This window comes from Thalassophryne amazonica, chromosome 10 (genome assembly GCF_902500255.1).
Source record: "Thalassophryne amazonica chromosome 10, fThaAma1.1, whole genome shotgun sequence".
Taxonomy (NCBI): Eukaryota; Metazoa; Chordata; class Actinopteri; order Batrachoidiformes; family Batrachoididae; genus Thalassophryne; species Thalassophryne amazonica.
Window position 1 is genome coordinate 2,898,854 of NC_047112.1, and position 24,907 is coordinate 2,923,760.

Genomic DNA, 24,907 nt, shown 5'->3' on the forward strand with positions numbered 1-24,907 from the left:
CTACAGAAACTAATTAAATGACCCTGATCAAAAGTTTACATACTCTGGTGGTTTTGGCCTGATAACATCTACACAAGTTGACACAAATAGGTTTGAATGGCCACAAAAGGTAACCATCCTTACCTGTGATCTCTCTCTCTCTCTCTCTCTCTCTCTCTCTCTGTGTGTGTGTGTGTGTGTGTGTGTGTGTGTGTATGTAAAAGGTCAGTGGTTTCTGGGCTCCTGACAGACCCTTTCATCTTTCATCCAGTGCTGCACTGATGTTTCTGGTTTCTGAGTCATGGGGAAAGCAAAAGGATTGTCAAAGAAAAAGTAAGTGAACGGTACAGAACAGGAAAGAGATACAAAAAGCTATCCAAGGGACTGAGAATGCCAGTCAGCAGTGTTCACACTATAATCAAGTGGAAAATGAGGGATTCTGTTGGAACCAAACCACAGTCAGGTAGACCAACAAAAATTTCAGCAACAACTGCCAGGAAAATTGTTCGGGATGCAAAGAAAAACCCACAAATACAAGTAACTTCAGCTGAAATACAGGACTCTCTGAAACAAAGTGCTATGGCTGAGTGAAAAAAGCTTTTGCGTTATCAATCATATTCTCTGAAAAATGGCCAAAAAATTCTAAAATTCTGTATGTAAACTTTTGAGCACAACTGTATAGGAAGAAGGATGCTGAAGATGAAGCTACCAAGCAGGAGGAGTAGAGGGAGGACAAAGAGGAGGTTGGTGTGACAGATGATGATGCAGAGAACAGGGTGAGAAGGAGACGGATGATCTGCTGTGGTGCCCCCTAATGGCAGCAGCTGAAATAATAAATAATAACAGGAAGGTCAGAGAACCTGACATGACGTGGACCTTTTTGACACTTTTTGGAGTTATCAGTTGTCTAGTGGATTTTGTTTATTACACCCATGTACTGTGTGTGTGTGTGTGTGTGTGGGGGGGGGGGGGGTCTTGTTTTCAGTCCTGTGCACTTGCCTGATTTTGATCAACATTAATGGAACAACTGACCATCAGCCAAGGAAAAAGTCATTTTTATTCTGGGAAAAAAAGGTTCAAACTCAAGGTCACAGGTCCAGATTTTGACCCAGTTCTTATCTAGAGGAGATATTTAGAATTTCCATTCTGAGGAATGTCTTAAAGATAAATCCACAGTTCATATACAGTCACTTTACCTTTGACCTTCAGGCACCTTGCAAGGTCAAGCTGAAGGTCAGTCTTGAAGTCGTGGTTGAAACGTGGAGAAAATGTTCAAACTGAATCGAAGCTGCAGGTTTCATGTGTCTGACGCTCTGAAGGTGCAGCGTGGTGTTGAACTGCGTTCTGCTTCTGTCTGCACAGAAAACGAGAACGATGTTTGTGTACCATTTTACAAAGTAAAACAACAACAACAAAACATCTGACCTGTTCTCAGCCACCAAATGTCACAAATTTGTCAGAAATGTTGAAGAGTTTGGTGGAACTTGACGTTGCGTCTTCAGGTTGAGGTGATTGTTGTCCTTCCTGACATGCAGGTATCAGGTCTACCCAGCCTGTAGGAACACCTCAGGGGTGCTGGGCTTCTCCATCACCGTGGAAACACAGGCCACCAAGTTCAGGTGTGCTGACCTCTGACCCTCCTCCTTCCTCTCAGTGACTTGGAATTTTTGAATCATAGTGTCTTTTCATCTAAATATAAGTTAAATTGTTCTCAGTATGAATATAACAAAATCTGCAAAGCTGTCCCCCTGCCTTTGATTAGATTGATACAAAATATTCAGAAGAATTCTAATGCTAGATCTCATTTACCTCAGTTAATTATAGATGAAATTCACATAAACAATCAGAAATGTGATAACAGATTTGTTAGTGTAGCCTTTAAAGTAGAGCTATTCCATAACTTCAACGGAGCCTTGTTCAGAATAACTGATGAAGTGTCCTTGTCAGTTATGGAAAAGGCTCACACAAAATTTGTGAAGTGGCCTGTTTCACCTAAGGTAAAAGAAACCCACTTTAAAATAATAAATAAAATCTATCCAGTTGCTGATTTCCTTAAAAGAAGATTTGGGTTTGAAGTAGAGCCTTGTGCCTTCTGTAATGTAGCTGAGGAAACCTTAGAACATATGTTTTATTTATGCCCTGTATCTAGGAACTTTTGGCTGAGTGGTTATCTGTGAAAATAATTGATATGTTACCTTTGTCATCTCTCACATTCTTTTTTTTATATGGACAATCTAAGGTCTTCTATTTCTGATGTGGTAAATATTGTCATACTCATGGGTAAATATTACATTCATAGTTGTAAATGGAGAAACAATAAGCCCTACATTGTTGGTTTTGTTAATGACTTTAAATTATTTTTCTTGTCTCTCCAAAAAGTGAAATCTAAGCTGGCGTGTAAAATCCACAAGGATATAAACTCTATGTTACTTTTAGGAAATGACCTTGCTCCTTATCTGTCACTGGGCCCTTGAGGGCCCACTGCCCTTTTGAATTTGTTCTTGTTTGTTTTTATTTTTGTCTGTTTTTGTTTGAATATTTGTCTTGACTACGAGATGTTGTAATTCCATTTCTTCTTAATTAGTTAAGGAAAAAAAAAAAACCCTCCAACCTGTACTCTGAACAGACCAAGGCAACCCTGGTTGGGAGCATGTGGCGCAGGTTTCAGAACAGGCACGCCCCCTGCTGGAAAGCCATGGCTGCCCTGGCTGGTATCTGCATGTTTTTTTTTTTTTAATCTCTTTCTATTTCTCATGATAATACTGAGAACGTTATTGTGACCTTGTTTTTGTTCGTTTACTGTTTGTTATTGCATTTGTTGAAATAAAGTTTTGGGAGAAAAAAAAGACTCCGCCTCCAGCGGTGCCGACGGCCTGCCTTGCTCCGCCTACAGTGACGTCAGTGATCTGACCTTCCAACAGGTGTCCCGTCGAGATGAGGTGCGTCGCGCTACTGCGCATGCGCGTTTTGTTTTTTTTTCTTCTACCCACCACCGAGAAGTGCGTTTCATCTGCGGAGGTGAGAACAGCCGGTGGAGCAAACCACGTTTTTAAAAAATATATATAGAAACACACTGCTTCACTTTAAATGCACAAGTCCGTTTCAGACGATCAGCACAGACCCTTTCTCTTAAAAGGCTTTATTTTGCTCAGCATGTGGCTTTGTAAACTTGTAGCATCGCCTGTGTCATATACGGTAACAGATGTGCCTGCACATATACTGTGTCATATACGGTAATGGGACACGGGGGAGAGCGTGTTGTCGTTGTGCTGTTGAGATGTGGAGTGACGGGGAGTAAAAGCCATAAAGACAAATAGCCTCTAGAGCAATCATTTACATGGTGTCAGAAGTGCAAACCGGTGAGACATGGCGAAGTTCAACCCCCCGATAAACTTCACATTTGACAAACCTGCTGAGTGGCCCGACTGGAAGCAACGTTTTGTGAGATTCAGAACTGCTACCAAACTTAGCACTGAAGATGGCGCCGTGCAGGTGAGCAGCCTGATATACGCTATGGGAAGCCAGGCTGAGAATGTGTTTCGTTCGTTCACGTTTGGGGAAAATGAAGATGACGAAGACTTCAATTGCGTGCTGGCCAAGTTTGACGAGTACTTTGTGCCATGCAGGAATGTAATACACGAGCGGGCCTGTTTCCACCAACGCGTTCAAAGACCTGGGGAAGAAGCAGAGACTTTTATAAGGGCTTTGTACGAACTGGCAGAACACTGTGATTTCGGCGCGAGCAGGGAAGAGAACATTCGCGACCGAATTGTTGTTGGTATACTGGACAAGGACGTCTCAAAACAGCTCCAGCTAAAGCAGCAACTGACCCTGGCGGTGGCGATAGAAACTGTTAGGCAGTCCGAGGAGATCGCCTCACATGTTAGCATGCAAGGAGCAGAAACTGGGCTCGTGCATGAAGTGAATAACAAACCTAACAACAACGTAAAATTCCGAAGACAAAAGAAAAAGGGGAATAGCGGACATAACGGAGATGGCAAATGCGGAAAGTGCGGGAAAATGCGTCATAGCAGAGACGAGAACTGCCCTGCGCGGGAATCCACATGCAATTCGTGCAACAAAGTGGGGCATTGGAGCAGAGTGTGCAAGAGTAGGAGGGCTGTATGCGAGGTCACGGAGCAGCAGCAGCAGCAACTGTCATATTTCCTTGGGGCAGTGAGCAAAGCAGTTGCGGAAGCATCAGAGCAATGGACAGTCAAATTGCGCATAGGCTCCACTCCAGCTGAGTTCAAGATCGACACGGGAGCCGACGTGAACATCATCTGTGAAGAAACCTATCACTCACTCAGACTCAAAACACCACTCGAACCTGCAGACATCCAACTGGATAGCCCAGGAGGGGAGTTACAGTGCATTGGACAGTTCCAGAGCACTGTGGCTTACAAAGGAAAGAAACACCCACTCACAGCATACGTCGTCCGGGGCCGCACAGTCAGCAACCTCCTCAGCAGATCACTGTCTGTGAAGCTGAACCTGGTGAAGAGAGTGGAGGAAGCGGTGTGTAACACAGGACACCTGCAAGCATTTGGCGAGCATGGAACTCTTAAGACTGAACCTGTAAGAATACAGCTGAAAGACAATGCTCAACCGTACGCTGTCCACGCAGCTAGGCGCGTGCCAATTCCCATGCTCCAGAAAGTCAAAGAGGAACTTGAGCGTATGGAGAGGAACGGCATCATAGAAAGGGTGACGCAGCCTACCGACTGGTGTGCATCCATGGTGCCAGTCTTAAAGAAAAACACTGGTAAAGCACGTATCTGTGTAGATCTAAAAAGACTGAACAAAGCAGTTAAGAGAGAACAGTACATCTTACCTACCACAGACGAAATTATAGCTAAGTTGAGTGGTGCCACGGTCTTCACGACGCTCGATGCAGCCAGTGGGTTCTTCCAAATCCCACTACACCCAGACAGCTGCAAACTCACGACCTTTATCACCCCGTTCGGCAGATTCCACTTTAAGAGGCTGCCGTTCGGAATAACCAGCGCTCCCGAGATTTTCCAAAGGAAAATGATGGAGACAATGGAGGGGCTGGAAGGAGTGGAGATCTTCATGGACGATGTGCTCATCTATGGGGCCACAGTGAGTGAACACGACCAGCGTCTGGAAAAGGTCATGCAGCGCATCGAGATAGCTGGGTTGAAGCTCAACCTCGACAAGTGTTCCATCAGACAACACCAGCTGCGCTTCCTCGGGCATCTCATTGACAAGGATGGGATTCGGCCCGACCCAGACAAAGTCGAGGCTATACAACAGCTGCCACCACCAACGAACGTGCCAGAACTGAAGAGGATCCTGGGCATGGTAAACTACCTCGGAAGGTACATTCCCAACCTGTCAACAGTGGCACAGCCGCTGTACGAGCTCCTGAAGGGAAAAAACGCATGGACATGGGGTCTCGTACAACAAACAGCTTTTGAACACACCAAACAGCTACTGACAACGGCACCAGTTCTGGCCTACTACGATGTCAGCAAACCTACGGCCGTGTCAGCCGACGCTAGCAGCTATGGACTGGGAGGAGTTCTCCTCCAGCTTCATGGGCAGCAATGGAAACCTGTCGCATACTGTTCCAGGCGACTCACCGACGCAGAGACACGCTACGCCCAGATTGAAAAGGAATGTCTGGCCGGCGTGTGGGCGTGCGATAAGTTCGACAGGTACCTCACTGGCATTGAATCATTCAAACTAGTAACTGACCACAAGCCACTAGTGCCGCTCATAAACAGCTGCAACTTGGACAACGTACCTTTGCGGTGTCAGCGTCTCCTAATGAGACTGATGAGATTCAGTCCCGTGGCAGAGTATGCTCCTGGGAAAACTCTGATAGTCGCAGACACTCTCTCACGTAGCCCGCTGTCCACATGTACCGAGCCGGACACTCAAGAGTGATGTGGCGTGTTATGTTGCTAGCATAGTGGGGGTAATCCCTGCTAGCCAGAATAAGATGGAAGAGATAAAGATGGCAACTGCAGAGGTTGCTGAACTGCAGTCACTCATAAAGTTCATACGGACAGGATGGCCAGAACACAGCTGCAAGGTGCCTGTGGGTATAAGACAGTTCATGCAGGTCAAAGCAGAACTGTCAGAGCACGATGGCCTGGTCCTCAGGGGAAGAAGGATCGTAGTCCCGCAGCTGATGAGAAAAGAGATTCTCCAGAAGATTCACGAGGGACACCAAGGACTGACTAAATGTAGGGAAAGAGCCTACTCATCAGTGTGGTGGCCTGGTCTCGCTACAGATATAAGCGGCCTAGTGTCATCTTGCCAAGTGCGCTTTGAACTGAAAAGAACACAACAAAAGGAGCCACTCATCTCTACACCACTTCCAGATCGTCCGTGGAAAAGAATCGCAATGGATTTATGTGAGTACAATCATCAGAACTACCTGGTTGTCTCAGACTATTACTCTAGATTCATAGAAATACTGCACATGCCATCCACAACCAGTACACATGCAATACGTAAGTTGAAGGCAGTCTTTGCCAGGTTTGGCATCCCAGATGAAGTAGTGACGGATAATGGGTCGCAGTTTTCTAGTGCTGAGTTTCAGGAGTTCGCGAAGCAATTCGACTTCAGACACTGCACGTCCAGCCCACATCACCCACAGGGCAATGGGCATGCAGAGAGGGCCGTGCAAACAGCTAAGAAGATCCTCAAACAAGCGGATCCAGTGCTGGCCTTGATGATCTACAGGTCCACTCCGTGCTCCTCGACCGGTTTCAGCCCTGCAGAGCTGTTAATGGGGAGAAAGATCAGGACAACGCTCCCTACCCTGGAGAAGAATCTTCGATCACGGTGGCCGAGCAGAGCAGCGGTGAAGGAAAAGGACGACCGAGAAAAGGCCAAACAGGCCTACTACTACAATCGCCGCCATGGAGCCCGATCTTTACCTGTCCTACAGCCGGGCGATGTGGTAAGGTCCAGGCTAGACCATGAGAAATCGTGGTCACGGTCAGCAGTGGTTTCAGGAGAAAGCACCACTCCGAGATCACTCGTCATACAGACTCAGCAGGGGGCTGAGCTTCGGCGGAATCGCCGCCTCCTTCGACCTGAACCGGTTTCCCAGTCTTCCCTACCAGCGATCAGCGACAATACTGAGACAGACACTCACTCTGCCGTGTCAGAAACGGTTCCCTCCAGTCAGAGTGTGACTCCACCTGTAAGCCTTATACCCGGTCAGACTGTGACAAGATCTGGACGGGTGTGCAAACCAGTCGTCAGGCTTGACCTGTAGATGGTACCTATGGCCTTTGGGGGGGGTTATGTAAAAAAAAAAAAAAAGAAAAGGGGGAAACGTGGAGATGGAATGTGAACAGAAAAGAGAATGTTTGTATTGAAATGGCATTATTGTTGTGAATGCTGATCCAAGTTCTTGCGGAGTTGAATCTGTAATAGAAGTTACATAAATGGGTTAATATTGATTTGAGAGAGTTCACAGTAAATGTAAGGAGATTGGTTCCAAATATAAGTAAGCAACGGGTTGTTTGTTTTAAGGGGAATAATCCATTTTGAAGGGGGAGATGTCATATACGGTAACAGATGTGCCTGCACATATACTGTGTCATATACGGTAATGGGGGGACACGGGGGAGAGCGTGTTGTCGTTGTGCTGTTAAGATGTGGAGTGACGGGGAGTAAAAGCCATAAAGACAAATAGCCTCTGGAGCAATCATTTACAGCCTGCTACATTGATTAGTGCTTACATTAGTTATGGACATGCTCTATGGTCTTCTGGGATTTTTATACATTTACTTGCCCATCAAAATAAGCGAACTTTGTTCAAGTAATTTTTTCAGTGCACGCATGTGCAGTTACGCAAGGCACCTCATCTCCACAGAACACCGGCCTCCTTGCTGTCACCAAACAAAACAAAATTCAAGATACTTCTTTAAATTAGAAAAGCAAAGACAAACTAAAAACAGTATAAATAAGCTTTCTATTAATGGTAGTATTATAGATAATCCTAAAGACATATCCAGGTACTGTGGAAATTTTTATAAAATCCTTTATGTCCAACCTCTCACTAATACATAATGAATAATTTTTTTAATGGTGTAGCTAATGTAAATTCTATCGGTGGAGATTTCTGATGCTGTTAAAAAGCTTAAATTGAACAAATCTCCCGGCACAGATGGACTAACATCTGAGTTTTATAAAGCTTTCTCTTCTCAGCTTTCTCCCTTTTTGTTAAAGTTTTTTTCATAAAGTATAAACAAGGAACAGCTTCCTCCTTCACTATATCAAGGACTAATAACACTAATTCCAAAGCCCCACAAAGATGCTTTATTTTTAGATAATTGGCGTCCAATTACCCTCCTCAATAATGGTTATAAAATCTTAGCTCTCTGTCTTGCAATAAAATTAAAAAAGGTATTGCATGAAATTATTGAAGAGTCCCAGAATGGTTTTATGACTGGTAGATACATCATAGACAATATTATACTTATTTTATATCTAGTACATTACTCAGATTTTATTTCAGATGATAGCTTTATTTTATTCTTAGACTTCCATAAAGCATTCGATTCAGTAGAGCATAACTTTTTGTTCAAAACTTTAGATCTTTTTGACTTTGGTGAATACTTTAAGAAATCTGTCAACAGCTAAGTAAAGCTCAGTAAAGCTTCCACATGGTACCACACATAGATTTGAGGTTGAACGAGGCATCTAACAAGGATACCCGTTAAGTGCATTCTTGTTACCTATGCAAATATTAGCAAATTTAATTCAAAATAGTGACCTAAAGGGCATTACTGTTGCTGGCCGAGAAATACGCTTGAGTCAGTTGGCCGATGACACGACTCTTTTTTTAAGAGATGCCTCTCAAATAGACTGTGTTATAAAATTGTTGGACAATTTTTCAATGGCTTCAGGCCTCAAGCTCAACCTTTCTGTGTGTGAATTATTTCCTATTAAATGCTGTGACAATTTAGAAATTTTAGGAATCCCTGTGAAGCAAAAAGTGAAATATTTAGGAGTCACTATTATGAAAAATGAAGCCCTAAGACAATAAGAAAACTTTGAGCCTCTCATTCTGTTAATTAAAAAAAAAAAAATCAATTTGTGGATTCAAAGAGACCTATCTATTTCGGGTAGAATATTACTGTCCAAAGCTGAAGGCCTTTCAAGTTTAGTTTACGCAAGCTCCACCCTTGAAGTTTCAAATAACATAAATACACAGGTTGATAAAATCTTATTTGATTTTATTTGGAAAAAAAGGTCCCACCTCATTAAAAGAAATGTAATGATTAATAAAATATCCTCAGGGGGATTTAATGTACTAGACTTTAAAACTTTACATTCATCTTTCAAAATCAAGTGGATTCAAAGATATTTACAAAATCCAAACTCTTTATGGAACTTCATCTCTACTCATGTCTTTGAGGCATTAGGAGGTTAGTAGTTTTTTTTTTTTTGTTCTCTTTTTGTGGCCTTGTGCTTTGTTCACTTGTTTGTCATTGTATTTGCTAAAATAAAGTTCGAAAAAAAAAAAATCCTTGCTGTCACCTCAGGGAGCCACGCCCATCACAGACATCCGGGCATTCACTTCGTCCCGCCCCCTGTACCCGTACCACAAAATCCTCAGCTAGGCCACACCCACACCACAGAGAGGCGGGAAACTGTAGGCGTGTCATTAATGTAGCATTCATGTCCTGATGGAAAAACTAAATCTGAGCTTCACACTGGAAAACCATGTCTGGCAACTGGGTGCAGCATTACTGCCCCCTGCTGGAGACAGGAAAATCCCCAGCAAAAAGATCCCCGGTTAGCTGGAGCGGAGCTACGACGCACTCAGGGTAGTTTGACAGACAGCCGGGCCGGTGCAAGGTGATTGGCTGTGGCTTTTACAGCCGCCACATCCGTTGGTGTTTACGTTTCATTTTACTGTCGGAGGTTAAAGAGGATTCCCAGTGATGTCGCAACAATAAAGAAGCTTCAGAAAAGGTGATGAACTAAACATTTTAAATACAGAAATGGAAGTTTAGTAGTAAATGAAATGAAATTGACCAGAAACAAAAGAAACATTTTGTGTTCAAACTTTCTGCAGTCAAAGAGGAAATAAAAGTTGATCAAAGAATGTTTTTTTTTTTTTTTCATATTCTGACTTTTTCCTGATTTGTTGTTTTGTGATCCATAAATTAGCATAAAATGCATTCCGTTGAGATTGGAAGTTTAGTCTGTTAGCACACTTAGTCTTTTTATGACTTCATCTGTTCAGTTCAGTGACTTTTTGTGATGTAACAGACATAGTGAACGCACTCGAGCCAAAACAGGTGATTCACAAGAATCGTTCATTTCAGAGCGACCTCCATACTAACCAGGCATGCTAGCTACCGCGATAATAAGCCAAGAGTTGACATGAGATGAGATATATTTTATTGATCTCACAGTGGAGAAATTATGTTTACACTCAAGTTACCTCAAACAGCAATTAGTCCACAATTATTACTTGTTTACTGTAATAATGGCACACATCAGAATTAAAGACAGCACATACACATTTGACATTGTTTATGTGCACTAAGTTTGAAGAAGTCCGTTATCCGAATTGAGGCAAGTGGGTGAAGGTCACACAGCAACCCTGAGATGCGCCGCCGTCAGCCTGGGGGAGGAATGGGGGGCTGCAGCTAAAACTGCACCGCCGCCGCCGCAGAAGGGGGAAGCGAGTTTATTAGTATCATCTAATGATGGCATCATTCTTTTTAAAAACTTTATTCAGACACATTTTAAAAGTTTTTTTTTTTTTTGTGACACAGCGAGCTAATATGTTAGCTCCCTGTTTACTTTTGTCACCTCAAAGAATAATGCTGTTGAGAAGGTTTACTTTGTTGCATTTTAGCAGCAAATTTTCAGTCAAAATCTGCTGAAATATTGAAATGGTACCCTGGAATACAAAGTATTTTTTTTGCAGTAATCTGTTAATGTAGCATATAATTCATTTATGAAAATACTGATGAAATCATATAATAAAAACTGTAAATTAATAAAAATTAGTAAGAAAAGCGTAAATAAACCATGGCTGACTAAGGGAATAAAAAATGCTTGTATAAAGAAAAACTATTTATATAGGTGCTTTTTAAAAATGCAAACAAAGGAAACAGAACACAGATACAAAAAATATAAAAATAAACTATTGACAATAATTAGGAAACAAAAAAAAAGATTATTATAGTGAACAATTAAATAAGAGTAAAGATAATATAAAGGCAACATGGGGAATTATAAATAGTGTGATTGAAAGTGATGGAATGAAATCAACTTTTCCAAATTACTTTGTCAAGGAAAATAAAGAGATATATGACATAAAAGAAGTTGCAAATGAGTTTAATGATTATTTTTTAAATGTGGGATCAAGTCTGGTGGGAAATAAACCAATAGTAGAAGATAAATTAAATACACTTGTAAATATGGTCAGTAGTATTTTCCTTGACAATGTGGAAAAAGATGAAATAAGAAATATTGTAAAAACTGTGTAAGCAAAAGGTCAACTGACTATGAAGATTTAGACATGATGACTGTAAAAAGTATAATAGAAACTGTTATTGAACCATTCACTTACATTTGTAATCTGTCTCTGTCAACAGGAATTTTCCCAGACGAAATGAAAATTGCCAAGGTAGTCCCATTATATAGAAATGGAGACAAACATAATTTTTCAAATTACAGGCCAGTATCATTGCTTCCACAGTTTTCTAAAATTATGGAAAAAGTTTTTGTCACAAGGTTGGACAAATTCATTGAGAAACATCATATTTTAAATCATGCTCAGTATGGATTCAGAACAAAACATTCGACAGCTATGGCAATTATGGAATTAACAGAGAAAATATCAACAGCAATAGATAATAAGGATTATTTTGTAAGTATTTTTATCGACCTGAAAAAAGCTTTTGATGTTATCGACCACTCAAGATTGCTTCACAAGTTACAACAATACGGAATTAGAGGGATTGCACATCAGTGGGTAAAAAGCTACTTAGAAAATAGAAAACCGTTTGTTCAGATAAATAATACTAAATCAGAATTGTATAACATTATTTATGGAGTACCACAAGGGTCGGTACTTGGACCCAAACTGTTTATTTTGTATATCAATGGACTTTGTGAATGTATCTAAAGTACTTGGCAGCATATTATTTGCTGATGATACATTATTTTACTCTGGATCAGATATACAGGAAGTAGTACAAGTGATAAATACAGAGTTGGAAAAGTTAAACATTGGTTTGATATAAACAGATTGTCACTAAATCTTAAGACAAATTTCATATTGTTTAATGACAGAGTGGAAAAAAATGGTGTGTCATTAAAAATAGATGGAATGGACATACAAAGGGTAAAAGAAATGAAATTTCTAGGAGTCATGATTGATCAAGATCTTACATGGAAGTCACACATAAATTACACAAAAGGAAAAATAGCGAAAGCCATTGCTGTTTTGCATAAAGTAAAATTTTCGTTAAATAGTTATGGTTTATTAACATTGTACAATTCATTGATTGTCCCATATTTAACTTATTGTGTAGAAATCTGGGGATCAACATGTAAAACTTATACACAACCATTATTTATTCTGCAGAAAAGAGCTTTAAAAATGATTAGCAATAGTTGTTTTAGAGATCCATCTAATCCATTATTCATTAAGTATAGGGTACTTAAATTTCATGATTTAGTTGATTTGAAAATATTACAAACAGTGCACCAAGCTAATAAAAATACCCTACCAATAAACATTCAAAATATGTTTGAAAAAAGAGTAAGTAGTTATAATTTGAAAGGAATAGAAGTCTTTAAAAAACCAAGATTCAGAACCAAAGTAAAGGAACGGAGTATTGCAGTGAATGGTGTAAAATTATGGAACAACCTCAACAAAGAAATCAAAGAATCAAGGTTGCTTAAATTATTTAAAAAACTTATTAAACTAGATGTATTAAGTAAGTATGAAACTATGAAATAAGTCAGTGGGTTGTGACAAAGTCTAAAATGTAATCTGTTAATAATGTCTAAAATGTTTTAAGTCTAAAAAAGTCTAAACCTGTTAAAAATGTAATCTTTTAAATAATGGCTAAAATTATGAAATAAGTCAGTGGTATGTGACAAAGTAAAAAAAATGTAATCTGTTAAATAATGTTGAATAATGATGCTTAAAATTGAAAGATTGTATTGTAAAAAGGGGCAGAAAATGTAAGACTTGTTCTTCCCTCTGCTCCTTTTCATTCGATGTCTTGTGGTGTATTCATTTCTGCTTTTCTGTTTTTCTTTTAAATTAATGATATATATATATATAACAAGAATAAACCCACAGACAAAAGTATGGGAAAAGTGAAGAAAGTTTGATGTATTGTAAAAAGGGGCAGAAAATGTAAGACTTGTTCTTCCCTCTGCTCCTTTTCATTCGATGTCTTGTGGTGTATTCATTTCTGCTTTTCTGTTTTTCTTTTAAATTAATGATATATATATATATAACAAGAATAAACCCACAGACAAAAGTATGGGAAAAGTGAAGAAAGTTTGAGCAGCTGGTAACTGTAATTATATTAGTTTATGATCAGTGTGATTAATATTATTGTAATTTTAACACTATTTGACTGTAAAAAAAATAAAAAAAACACCCACATTAAACAAAATTGCATGTGAAAAATGACTCTTAGACATAAATACACAGAGAGACTTTATTTAATTGACTGGTTTATATCTCTCATTCACTTTAAACCAGAAAACCTTTAACCCAAAACCCTCCTTTGTTGGTCCATAAATTGATCTGGATGGAAGATCAGAGGACAAAAATAATCATAATTCATATTGTGTGAAGTAAATACACAAAAAATACAATTAAATATGTTGTACAGGAAATGAACACTGACTGTAATTTTAAATTTCAAAATAATCAGAAAAGTCCACTGTTTAATCTGTTTAACAGTAATTTATTTATATGCAGTTAATTTATTAATTATCGTGGCCGGCCAGAAACACAGTGTGGGCCAAATGTGGGCCACGGGCCACACATTGGACATCAACCCCTGACACCCACAGCTGAGTCTTTTCATTTTGGAGTTGTTACCCAAAATATTCTGTCTGGAATTTTGGAGTTGTTGAGGAAATCGCTGATTACTGAATTAGTTATTTTGACGTTACCTGACGTGTGTGTGGTCGAACTGAATGGGCCCCGCCCACAGTGAGACTCCACCCACAGTCTTAGAATGTTAATGAAAATGCTTCTGTTTGTTCTGTCAAAATGTCACTAAAATATTTGTGACTTTCTTGTGTTTCAAAAAAGGGGCGTTACCAAAATCAGCCGACATGATGGCATTCATGTCCGGGTCCAAGAAGTCGATGCAAGAATTCTGTCGAGGCATCAGGTGCAGCGCAGGCCGAAAACACCCAGCAGATCACATCACTGACCTCCACCTGAATGATTCAGGGACCCACCGACGTGTGTGTGTGTGCTGTGATTGGTTCAAATTAGGCTAAAAATCTACTTCCATGACCTTCAACCTCAGTGATCTTGACCTTTGCCAAAATTAACCTTTTAAATTCCGCTCTTGACTTTCAGCCACAAATCAGGTTTAGTGGAAATCAGCTCAAGAGAACAAACAGACGTTTTAGATAAAAGTGGAGACGAGCATCAGGGCCGAACAGCGGCTCGTTCTGATTGGCTGAGAGTGTCGGGGCTGAACAGCGACTTGTTCTGATTGGTTGAGACCTTTGAACGCACTCAGTGAGTCAGAGTCGAGGTTGAGCAGATGAACCTGTGTTGTGTATCAGCAGAGCAGTTTGTAGAAATCCACCGTCGAGGGTTTTCAACCAGCACACATTCTGAGCCCACGTCAGAGCTGATCTGACCCGGTGGCGCCCCCTTCAGTTTGAACAGAGACACAGAGCGGCTGTGTGGACGAGCAGACGGTCCTGTGAAACATGAAGCGTTAGCCATTAGAAACCGAACATAAACATTTCAGTGATGAACTATAAAATCCTTTTTTTTTTTTTTTTATTAGTATTTTCTCACCGATCCAAAACGACTTCTTCCCTGCAAACTTCCACATCCAGTTGATGTCTTTCCTGGAGCGCGCGCGGCTCAGGCTGCTGTTCAACCTGTCCAACCAGACGTCACGTGAGAACACTTTGTTACCATTTGTGTCTTCACTCATATTTAAAGGACGTGTCGCACTGAAATCATAACCGTTTAAATTTAGTCTGTCAGTGACCATCTGATGATCCACCAGGATAGTCTGTCCACGTCCGCGACCGGTTTCAAAGTATACAGCATTCACAACAAACAGCTACGGAGACGTCCGAAACCAAGTACTCGTGTGTTTCCGACAAGTGACATCGCTATTAGAAGGTCCCAGGAATGGAATGTATCCGATAACATTAAGAACAGAGGCACAGATTAATTCCACAGTTTACGTAAGTGTGATGACGTGTTCTGACTACTCATTTTTAAGTGAAATCTGTTCATTCTGGTGCAGTCACGGTAAAAGGAGCAGCTGTGAGAAGGTTTAGTGCAGCTGCACAGCCACGAGTCAGAAACGCAGCCTGTTAAAAACCATCTCTGCTCCAGGATCAGCTTTGACCACAAATAATTATGAGTGTTGTTATCAATAAAATCTAAAAAATACATCTGCTGCTGAGGAAAACCGTCATGGAAATGTTTATGTTCACAGTGGCAGGAGCCTCTCATCACCTGCACAGCGCATGTGCGCACACACACACACACATTCCAGCTCCAAATTCAAACTCAAAGTAAAAAAAAAAAGTAGCCACAAAACACAAAAGGAGTAAAATCCTTAACATGCCAGACTCACCGTGTTAGATTGTTTTGCACATGTAAACTCCACATGATCAAAGAAGCACGTGCGCGATGGCTGGCTGCAGCGCCGCCTTTAGTTCTCTCATGATTGTGGCACGTTAAGTAATGTCCATGAACTCCTGGAATTAATGTATTCTGACTTTCCAATGTAAGAAATACATCTCCATGTCCAGGCAGTCTGTTAAAAACAGCATCATGCAGACGTCCCCACTTCAGTAAACAAACAGCGCATCGCCACACTTTAGGTTCCAAAACCCGACACTCTGAAAAAGTTAGAGTTTCAGGGTGAAGCATGTCGTCTCCTGTTTGTAAATCCGAGCCGTCACTTTCGAACAGCAGCTCAGAAGCTGTTTTTGGATGGAGCAGATTCGTTTCCCTCTGTCAGGCATTGGGATGTTTCTGCTCATTCTAAAATGTGCGTCACAGAATTGAGAACTGCCGAGTGAGACGTTTTCCGGAAATGCACCTGCTTATGCTCAGAGTGAGAGGAATAAAATACATCACGGATCACTAATTATTAGCACGTGTGTGCAGAGAGACTGATAATCACAAGTACTTTATGTTGTCTTGCTAACTGGGACGTTAAAAACCGTGCGACAAGTTCTTTTATCTTCTACAACTGATTCTTAAATACTTTAACTCTGTGTTCATGCTCCCAACCAGCACTACAGTTCCAGGTGTCTCACCATGTCTTCCTGTGTTTGGACTTCCTTCTACATGTGATGGCTTTAGTTATTCCACACTGAGTCCACCTGGGTTGCTAACTAAGCTGAACAAGCCCGGTTTGCAGTGGAACTGTTACGGGTTTTACCTGCTGATCACCGTGACAGAAACCAACGATCTACATTCCATAAGCATTTTCTTGACCCAGTCCAGTCCTTGGACACTCAGCGATGATCTTCCTGGATCATGCTCAGAGAATCACCGTGTGACAACAGACAGTCCCACCAGTCTCATGGAACAGGTGCAATTCAGTAACTATCCCTTCAACTAAAGCCCAACTGAATCCAAAAACTCTTTCGAAACCCTGGTAAAGACTTGACTCACTGCTCAGCAGCCACATCTCACAAGACTGCAGGACTTCAGCGTCCTGTTGAGACAACGGCCTTCCTCTACTGTCCACTGTCTTCAGGAACTTACAGCCTTTTACTGTTGCTTAACCAGTAAGCGTGTTATTATCAATTTATATTACGTGCACTTTAATTTTGATGAACATGTGTGATCTCTGGTGAGCCTGTCCAGGGGTGTGTCAGAGCCCAGGATAGGAACCAGAGCCTCTGATGACCAAAAACCAGGTCTAAAGTCCAGTGTTGTAACAGTCAGAGGCGCCTGACATCAGTGGGGTCACAGTGCACGCACAGTACTATTAGTATTAATCGTTAATAATACACTGCTCCAAAACATTAAAGGAGCACTTTGAAAACGCATCAGATCTCAATGGGGACAAAAAATTTCCTGCTGATATGTTTCCTGATGGGGACTGTAATGTGCTTAGAATGAGGGCACAGGTATCAACCTGACCCGGGAACTCGTCCCGTTTGCTGTTCCTCAGTGAGATCACCTGCTGGAGTTGGTGCTTACACAGAAACCTGCAGCCTCTTTGGCCTTTCTGGACTCAGGTTGACACCTGAGTGAAACGATGCCACATCATTTCATGGAAATGAAAACCGTCAACCTACAGGGGGCTGAATTCAAAATCAAAGTGAAAAAATGATGCAGCAGGTTTGTCCATTTTGATAAAATTTCATGGCAGCAATTCAAAATGGTCCTCAGTAGTTTGTTTTGGCCACATGACCTGTTTCTCTGTGCATGATCCAGTGTTGAGGACCTCAGTATCTGGAGAAGGTCAAGGGAGCGTCCAGGCTTCACCTGGCTGTTTTAGAGATGTGGGAATGGACCAGGTGTCTGCCTGGCCGGTTGCCATCCAGAACCCAAGGCGGTTCCCTCGTGATGTGGATGTGGCAAATCGCTGCACCAGCAAACGCTCTCAGAATTGATGTTATTGAATACTTTGAGCCCCTCCCCCGTCCCCATCGGCTCCGCGGAGTTGAGTAGAAAACAGAAATGTTTTATTTACAGCAGTGAGCAGCTCCGCTCGGCGCTCGCCCAGCTCGCCACAGAGGAGCTGAGGATGTAACAGCGCCTCCTGTGGTGAGTCCAGCCATCAGGACAGGAGCTGCTTACAGACCGACCCGCCTGCAGAGACACACACCGACACATGGACATCATCAGGTCTGTTGCCTGAACGTTTTTAGCCGCAGACGTTTTGGGCAACGTTAACGGCAGAACGATCTCTCAGCATGCCGCTACCTTGTGCTGGTGTAACTCCACGTGCTCTTTGTGTCCGGGGTTGTCTGTCTGCGATGTGTCGCTGACCTGGAGTTCCTGCAGGTTGCGTGAGTGAGGCGACCAGTTCCACTCGGAGCTGTCCGGACCGACTTCCTCCAGCCGGAGAGGAGTCAGGCTGTGGAACTGAACAGGAAGCAAACAGACTTTAAACCCTTTTCTTTAACGTCAACCTTTGGACAAAAGTTCAGCAACACGGAATTTATAGCTGCCATATGGAGAGAAGTTCGTAAGTTATGCTCACACCAAGTCTACGTTTACACGTCCAGACTGGATGGTTGATTGATACATTAGTCTTGGAAAGGAAGATCATCCCAGGTTGAGCTTAAGACACCTGTGTGTGGGTTTGTTTCACGTGGGAAAGTCACTGCACGCCTGCATACACACGGTCCTTGACAGGTCCTCAGTCTGGCAAATCCCAGATGTCCTCAGACCCAGCTTCAAACATCCAGATTTCCATCTGGAATTGGACCAAACCAGCAGGTGCAGCAGCCCCACCTGCCGGTTCTTACTGTGCAGGCAGGACCAGGTGTGGAGTTCCTGATTGATTTAAAGCATCCTGATCCACATGAACAGTAATCCTACAAACAAAGTCAAAAACAGAACCAGCTCAGAGTGAGTCTTACCGTCCAGACCTTCTCCTCAGATCTTCTGTCTCCTGCCAGCTGGACCTGAACACCAGCACAAGGTTCATTCACGCAGTGTTTCATTAACAGAGGGGTACTTCTTTGACCTGGAACAGGAAGAAACACCCACCCTGGATTGTCCAGCTCCACCAGGGCCTAACCACGGCACCGCCCTGGTGTTTTGAGGATGGATGTGAATGAAGCTGGGGGCCACCTGGTCCTGTGGTTCTACTTCCCCCTCTACATAGTCCAGGTCAGACCGCCGGTGTGGGACGTCACCTCGGGGTGGGTGTGGTCTGTTCTCCCAGAGAAGCTTGGCCTCGATGTCGGTGACGGGGTCCTCGTGGTCCACCTCTGGGTGAGAAGGTGGGGACCTCCCTTCAGCCTCCTCCACCCTCAGGTCATCGGGGAGGCACCTCCCTGACAGGAAACAGGACCAGGAGTCATTCACTCAGAGTGCTGCCGCTAGCTGCTCATCTCTGCCAGCAAGCATTTGTTTAAAAGACAAAAACGTGTGGTGCCCAGATCAGTCTAAAAACCAGTCTTAGTATCCTCATCTGTCCTTCCACTCAGACCTGAAGTCTGACCTCCAATCTGAATCACTTTACAAAGCTTTAGTTGTTCTTATTCAGGATCAAGTTTAATCCTCTGACTGGAACAAATCCAGTTTGACTCTACGACTGTTACTGAAGTTTTGACCTCTGACCTCCTCTGGGGTCGATGATCTCCACCCTGGCAGATGTCCTTTGGCCCAGGACAGCGTTCTTTTGGTTCTTCAGGGTGACGGTGAAGGTCTCGTGGTTTTCCTCCAGACCGTCGTCGATCAGGTAAATGTTCCAGGTTTTCACATTGACGCCTGAATGAAAGACGAGACGACGGCGTGAGAAAACCACCACTTCGATCTGGGCGTCATGGCAACGGCGTGAAGCTTTCTGATTGGAGACGCCTGAATTTAGTAGATGTAGCTAGTTAGTTACAACCCCAATTCCAGTGAAGTTGGGACGTTGTGTAAAATGTAAATAAAAACAGAATACAATGATTGGCAAATCCTCTTCAACCTATATTCAGTTGAATACACCACAAAGACAAGATATTTAATGTTCAAAGTGATAAACTTTATTGTTTTTTGCAAATATTTGCTCATTTTGAAATGGATGCCTGCAACACGTTTCAAAAAAGCTGGGATGAGGCAACAAAAGACTGGGAAAGTTGATGAATGCTCAAAGAACACCTGTTTGGAAACAGGTGAATGTCATGATTGGGTATAAAAGGAGCATCCCCAAAAGTCTCAGCCATTCACAAGCAAAGATGGGTTGAGGATCACCACTTTGTGAACAACTGTGTGAAAAAAATAGTCCAACAGTTTAATAATAATGTTTCCCAACGTTCAATTGCAAGGAATTTAGGGATTCCATCGTCTACAGTCCATAATATAATCAGAAGATTCAGAGAATCTGGAGAACTTTCTACATGTAAGCAGCAAGGCCGAAAACCAACATTGAATGCCCGTGACCTTCGATCCCTCAGGTGGCACTGCATTAAAAATCAACATCATTGTGTAAAGGATCTTACCTCGTGGGCTCAGGAACACTTCAGAAAACCATTGTCAGTTAACACAGTTCGTTGCTACATCTACAAGTGCAAGTTAAAACTCGACCATGCAAAGTGAAAGCCAAACATCAACAACATCCAGAAACACCGCCGCCTTCTCTGGGCCCGAGCTCATTTGAAATGGACAGACACAAAGTGGAAACGTGTGCTGTGGTCTGATGAGTCCACATTTCAAATTGCTTTTGGAAATCATGGACGTTGTGTCCTCTGGACAAAAGAGGAAAAAGACCATCCAGATTGTTACCAGTGCAAAGTTGAAAAGCCAGCGTCTGTGATGGTATGGGGGTGTGTTAGTGCCCATGGCATGGACAACTTACACATGGCACCATCAATGCTGAAAGGTACATCCAGGTTTTGGAGCAACATATGCTGCCATCCAAGCAACAATTTTTCAGGGACGTCCCTGCTTATTTCAGCAAGACAATGCCAAGCCACATTCTGCACGTGTTACAACAGCGTGGCTTCGTAGTAAAAGAGTGCAGGTACTAGTCTGGCCTGCCTGCAGTCCAGACCTGTCGCCCATTGAAAATGTGTGGCACATTATGAAGCGCAAAATACGACAATGGAGACCCCGGACTGTTGAACAACTGAAGTCGTACATCAAGCAAGAATGAGAGAGAATTCCACCTACAAAGCTTCAACAATTAGTGTCCTCAGTTCCCAAACGCTTATTGAGTGTTGTTAGAAGGAAAGGTGATGTAACACAGTGGGAAACATACCACTGTCCCAGCTTTTTTGTGTTGCAGGCATCCATTTCAAAATGAGCAAATATTTGCACAAAAACAAAGTTTATCAGTTTGAACATTAAATGTCTTGTCTTTGTGGTGTATTCAATTGAATATAGGTTGAAGAGGATTTGAAAATCATTGTATTCTGTTTTTATTTACATTTTACACAACGTCCCAACTTCAGTGGAATTGGGGTTGTATATATTATTTTTCTGATATATAATTCTTTTATATATGTATGAATGATACTCTATATATGATAGAATTTTCTCTGATATATTGATCAGATTGATGCTCCATATATAATTTACATACATATATATTTAGTTAGTTAGTTGAAAACAGCTTCCTGTGCTGTATGACGGTGAAAAGCTCTGCAGACCGGAATCTGGTGTTGAGATCATCAGGAGAGATGGCGTCACTGTTTTGGGCTCTAACTCTCTCCAGCTTTAATGATGCAATGAGCCGCATCACCGATGTGACGTTGCGTTGCCAGTTCGACTGTATGCCTTTTTATTATATATATATATATATATATATATATATATATATATATATATATATATATATATATATTTTCATTGTCTCTGACATATTACTTATATTTGTTATGTTTTATCTAGAAATATAATGTATTCATCAGTCAGTACTTTGTTTATATAAATAATATTTACATGTAGCCTAATCATATATTGTCTCTTCAAATTACTAAAATACTTGACTTTTACTGCCACTATCTGCTTCTGTCATATATTAGTGTGTGTGTGTGTGTATATATGTATAATGTGTGTGTTCACAGTGTTTGTAAAATGTCTGTCTACAGTCTGTATCATAATATTCTGTTAGTGTTAATCCCACTATGAATATTAAAATACAATGAACCATTTGTTCATATCGTAGCTACATGTGTGACGTTTGCAGACAAAAAACCGTGTGAAAATCAGTTTAGTATTCAGAGAGTTATGATGATGATCATGATTAAATGTGCTGCATCTGTCAAACAGCACTGAGTGGAGCGGGTCAGGTGACCACTGCAAGATGGCGGCCGCACGGCTCGTCAGCGCCAACAGGCAGCAGTGTTCGATGCGGCGTCTGCTCTTTAGTAGCTAAGCGGAGGTCAGCTAAACTGGTGTGTTTGAACAGTGCTTCATGAAGCTGTGTCAGACCTGGATCAAACTGGATCAGACCGGCTGTGCTGTGGGTGAAATCTGTTCCAGGTTTGGCCGATCCTCCGTCCACCTGCACCAGCAGAAACCAGCCAAGTGTTAATGAGCCACATTTCTGACCTCAGACGACCAACACAAGGCAGGATCAGGATCAGGATTAAGATCAGGATTAGGATCTTTGACATCATCAGACATGAATGTCAAAGAAAAATATCTCATTTTAAAATCAGACAAAAATTTATTTTAATATCATGCAGACTCTTGCTGTAAATTTGAATACATTTTTTAAATAAAAGTTGAATCTGTTCACTGTTGACATAAGCTCCACCCTCCTGTGGCAGGAGGCGGAGTCATGCTCCATCAGAGTGATCACATGACGTTTATCACACCTGGATGGCTGTGTAAGCCGGGTCCACACTCGTGCCGCTGCGCTGGATCTGGATCTGGAGCGTCCCCGCTGTCTCACAGGTTCTGTAGACGGCTGCTGAGAGCTGGACCCGGGACCAGGACACCTCCAGTCTAGACGAGACACTCGGGTGAGTCCAACACCAAATACAAACAGTAACACAGCTGTAAAATAACTCAGTGAAGTTTGAAGTTATTTGTTGCTGAATGTGTGAATTCTGAAACATCTTCCACTAAAGGAGTCGATCTGTCAAAGAACTCTGGACCGGACGTGATCCAGCACCGGTTCCAGGACAGCTTCCAAACAGCAGGAAACCAGTCGCCAATCAGGTGCCGTTTTCAGGATTTGGGGGGAAAAGTCGGTCTGAACCACAGGACTCAACAGTGGAACGGTTTCAGAACTGGACCTTTACTTGTAGCTCCAGGTGGAGGCGGGTCCATGATAAAGCTCCACCCATTTTAGTTTGGCAGTCAGACGGATGGAGAGCAGGAAGGTTAAAACAATCTATCGTCTGCCCGGGTGACTGTCATCCAGGAACCAAGGCAGTTCCGTGGAGTTGCAGATGCCAAAATGTGCAAAACCGGCGCACGCTACCTGACGTAACTAAATGTTCGTATGTGATATGAAATATGAAGGAAACATCGTATCTGGCACAAAGGTCACGGCAGATCAAACTCACGTTTCGGGCAGCGCAGTGTTTCCTGCCGGGTCAGTCAGCATGAACTGGAAGCTGTCAGCCGTCACCTCCGTGTTGGCGGGAACGATGAAGGTCACGGCACGCCGGTCCACGTCCTTCTGGGTGAAACGACCTTTGATGTAAGCACCTGGTCAGAGAGTCACAAGAACCAAGACTCACCTTCAGATGGACCGCCCGAAATGCCATAGATCAAAAACAGTAAAGCAAACAACAAGAGAACCGTCTGGAGGTGATCCCAGTGTCGCCGACCGAACGGTCCCCCCCAAAAATGGGTCCGCCCTGCCTTTACTGCACATACGTCATTTCAGAGCTCAGAAGCTCATCTGAGTCTGACTCTCTGAGTCTGACTCTCTTCACCCAAAGTGATCAAATGGATTAATGTGATTATTAACCATCAGATGACAAAGTAAAACCTCTTAAATCATTCTAAAGTCAGTTCGAAGCAGAAAACGAGGTTACCATCGGTGAACCGCGGCTGATCACACGCAGTGAAGGCAGGGCAGACCGATTTTTGGGGGGGACCGTTCAGTCGGCGACACTGGGTTTAGAAACACAGAGAAACTAAAGAACACAACCAGGTCATCATTAGTCTGTGCTGGTTAGTTTGTAGTTTGTGATGTTTGTCCGAGTTTGATTATTTTCATTACTATGAGTCACTGGTTAGTTTGTGTTGTCTCGATTTCACCAGTTAGTTTCATTACTTTGAATTGTTAGTTTACACTGATTAGTCTGTACTGGTTAGTTTGTGTTGGTTAGCTTTCACCGATTAGTTTCATTGCTTTGTGTTGGTTTTCACTGGTTAGGTTATGTTCATTATGTTGGAATTCCTAAGCCAGCTGGGAACTGTAGTCCCTCCACTGTGTCCTGGCCTCTTCCTAGTTTTGAACCTTGCTCCTATAAAGCACTTTGGACTGACGAATGCTATGAGGTTCTGGAAAAATCAACTGGATTCAGGTAGAATTTCAATTTCAATTTATTTTCATTTATATAGCACCAAATCACAACAGAGTTGCCTCAAGGCACTTCACACAGGTAAGGTCTAACCTTATCAACCCCCAGAGCAACAGTGGTAAGAAAAAAAACACCCTCTGAGGAAGAAACCTCAAGCAGACCAGAGTCAAAGGGGTGACCCTCTGCTTGGGCCATGATACAGACATAAATTACAGAACAATTCACAAAATGAATATACAGGAAATGCTATTGGTGCACAGGACAGGAGGGTCTCCAGCACAAATACAACTCCCATCTCTGGATGGAGCTGCACCTTAAACAGAGAAAAAACAGAATCAGGCATCAGAAAGACAAGAAATACTGTATAATTTGTCAGCATTAAACAACAAGAAAAACAGAAGAAATACTAAAGTGATCGCCGGCCACTAGTCCTAAACTTCACTAAAAGACCCAGAATTTAGTTGAGGTCTCGGCCCGCTCCATTTACTAATAAAATGAATTAAAAGAGTAAAAAGCATAGTAACATACTATACCAGTATGCTAGCCGTACGAAAGGGAAAAT

The 24,907-nt window shown here is 42.2% G+C and overlaps 2 protein-coding genes across 2 annotated transcripts in view; one reads left to right on the forward strand and one right to left on the reverse strand.

Annotated features, from left to right (window-relative positions):
* The window catches only part of LOC117518230 (nardilysin-like), a 38,113-nt gene extending 35,972 nt beyond the window's left edge, over positions 1-2,141 (forward strand). The window contains exon 8 of the mRNA XM_034179309.1: positions 1,515-2,141. Within this exon, the coding sequence (XP_034035200.1) occupies positions 1,515-1,614 (100 nt within the window). The 3' untranslated portion in view covers positions 1,615-2,141. The remainder of the gene's footprint in view (positions 1-1,514) is intronic.
* Positions 2,142-13,705: 11,564 nt separating this feature from the next.
* frem1b (Fras1 related extracellular matrix 1b) overlaps positions 13,706-24,907 on the reverse strand; it is a 199,592-nt gene continuing 188,390 nt past the window's right edge. The window contains exons 27-36 of the mRNA XM_034179310.1: positions 23,377-23,521; positions 22,681-22,810; positions 22,292-22,364; positions 19,493-19,642; positions 18,917-19,206; positions 18,787-18,831; positions 18,125-18,286; positions 17,892-18,010; positions 15,011-15,096; positions 13,706-14,910 (exon numbers count right to left, since the gene is read on the reverse strand). Of these exons, the coding sequence (XP_034035201.1) occupies positions 14,720-14,910; positions 15,011-15,096; positions 17,892-18,010; positions 18,125-18,286; positions 18,787-18,831; positions 18,917-19,206; positions 19,493-19,642; positions 22,292-22,364; positions 22,681-22,810; positions 23,377-23,521 (1,391 nt within the window). The 3' untranslated portion in view covers positions 13,706-14,719. The remainder of the gene's footprint in view (positions 14,911-15,010; positions 15,097-17,891; positions 18,011-18,124; positions 18,287-18,786; positions 18,832-18,916; positions 19,207-19,492; positions 19,643-22,291; positions 22,365-22,680; positions 22,811-23,376; positions 23,522-24,907) is intronic.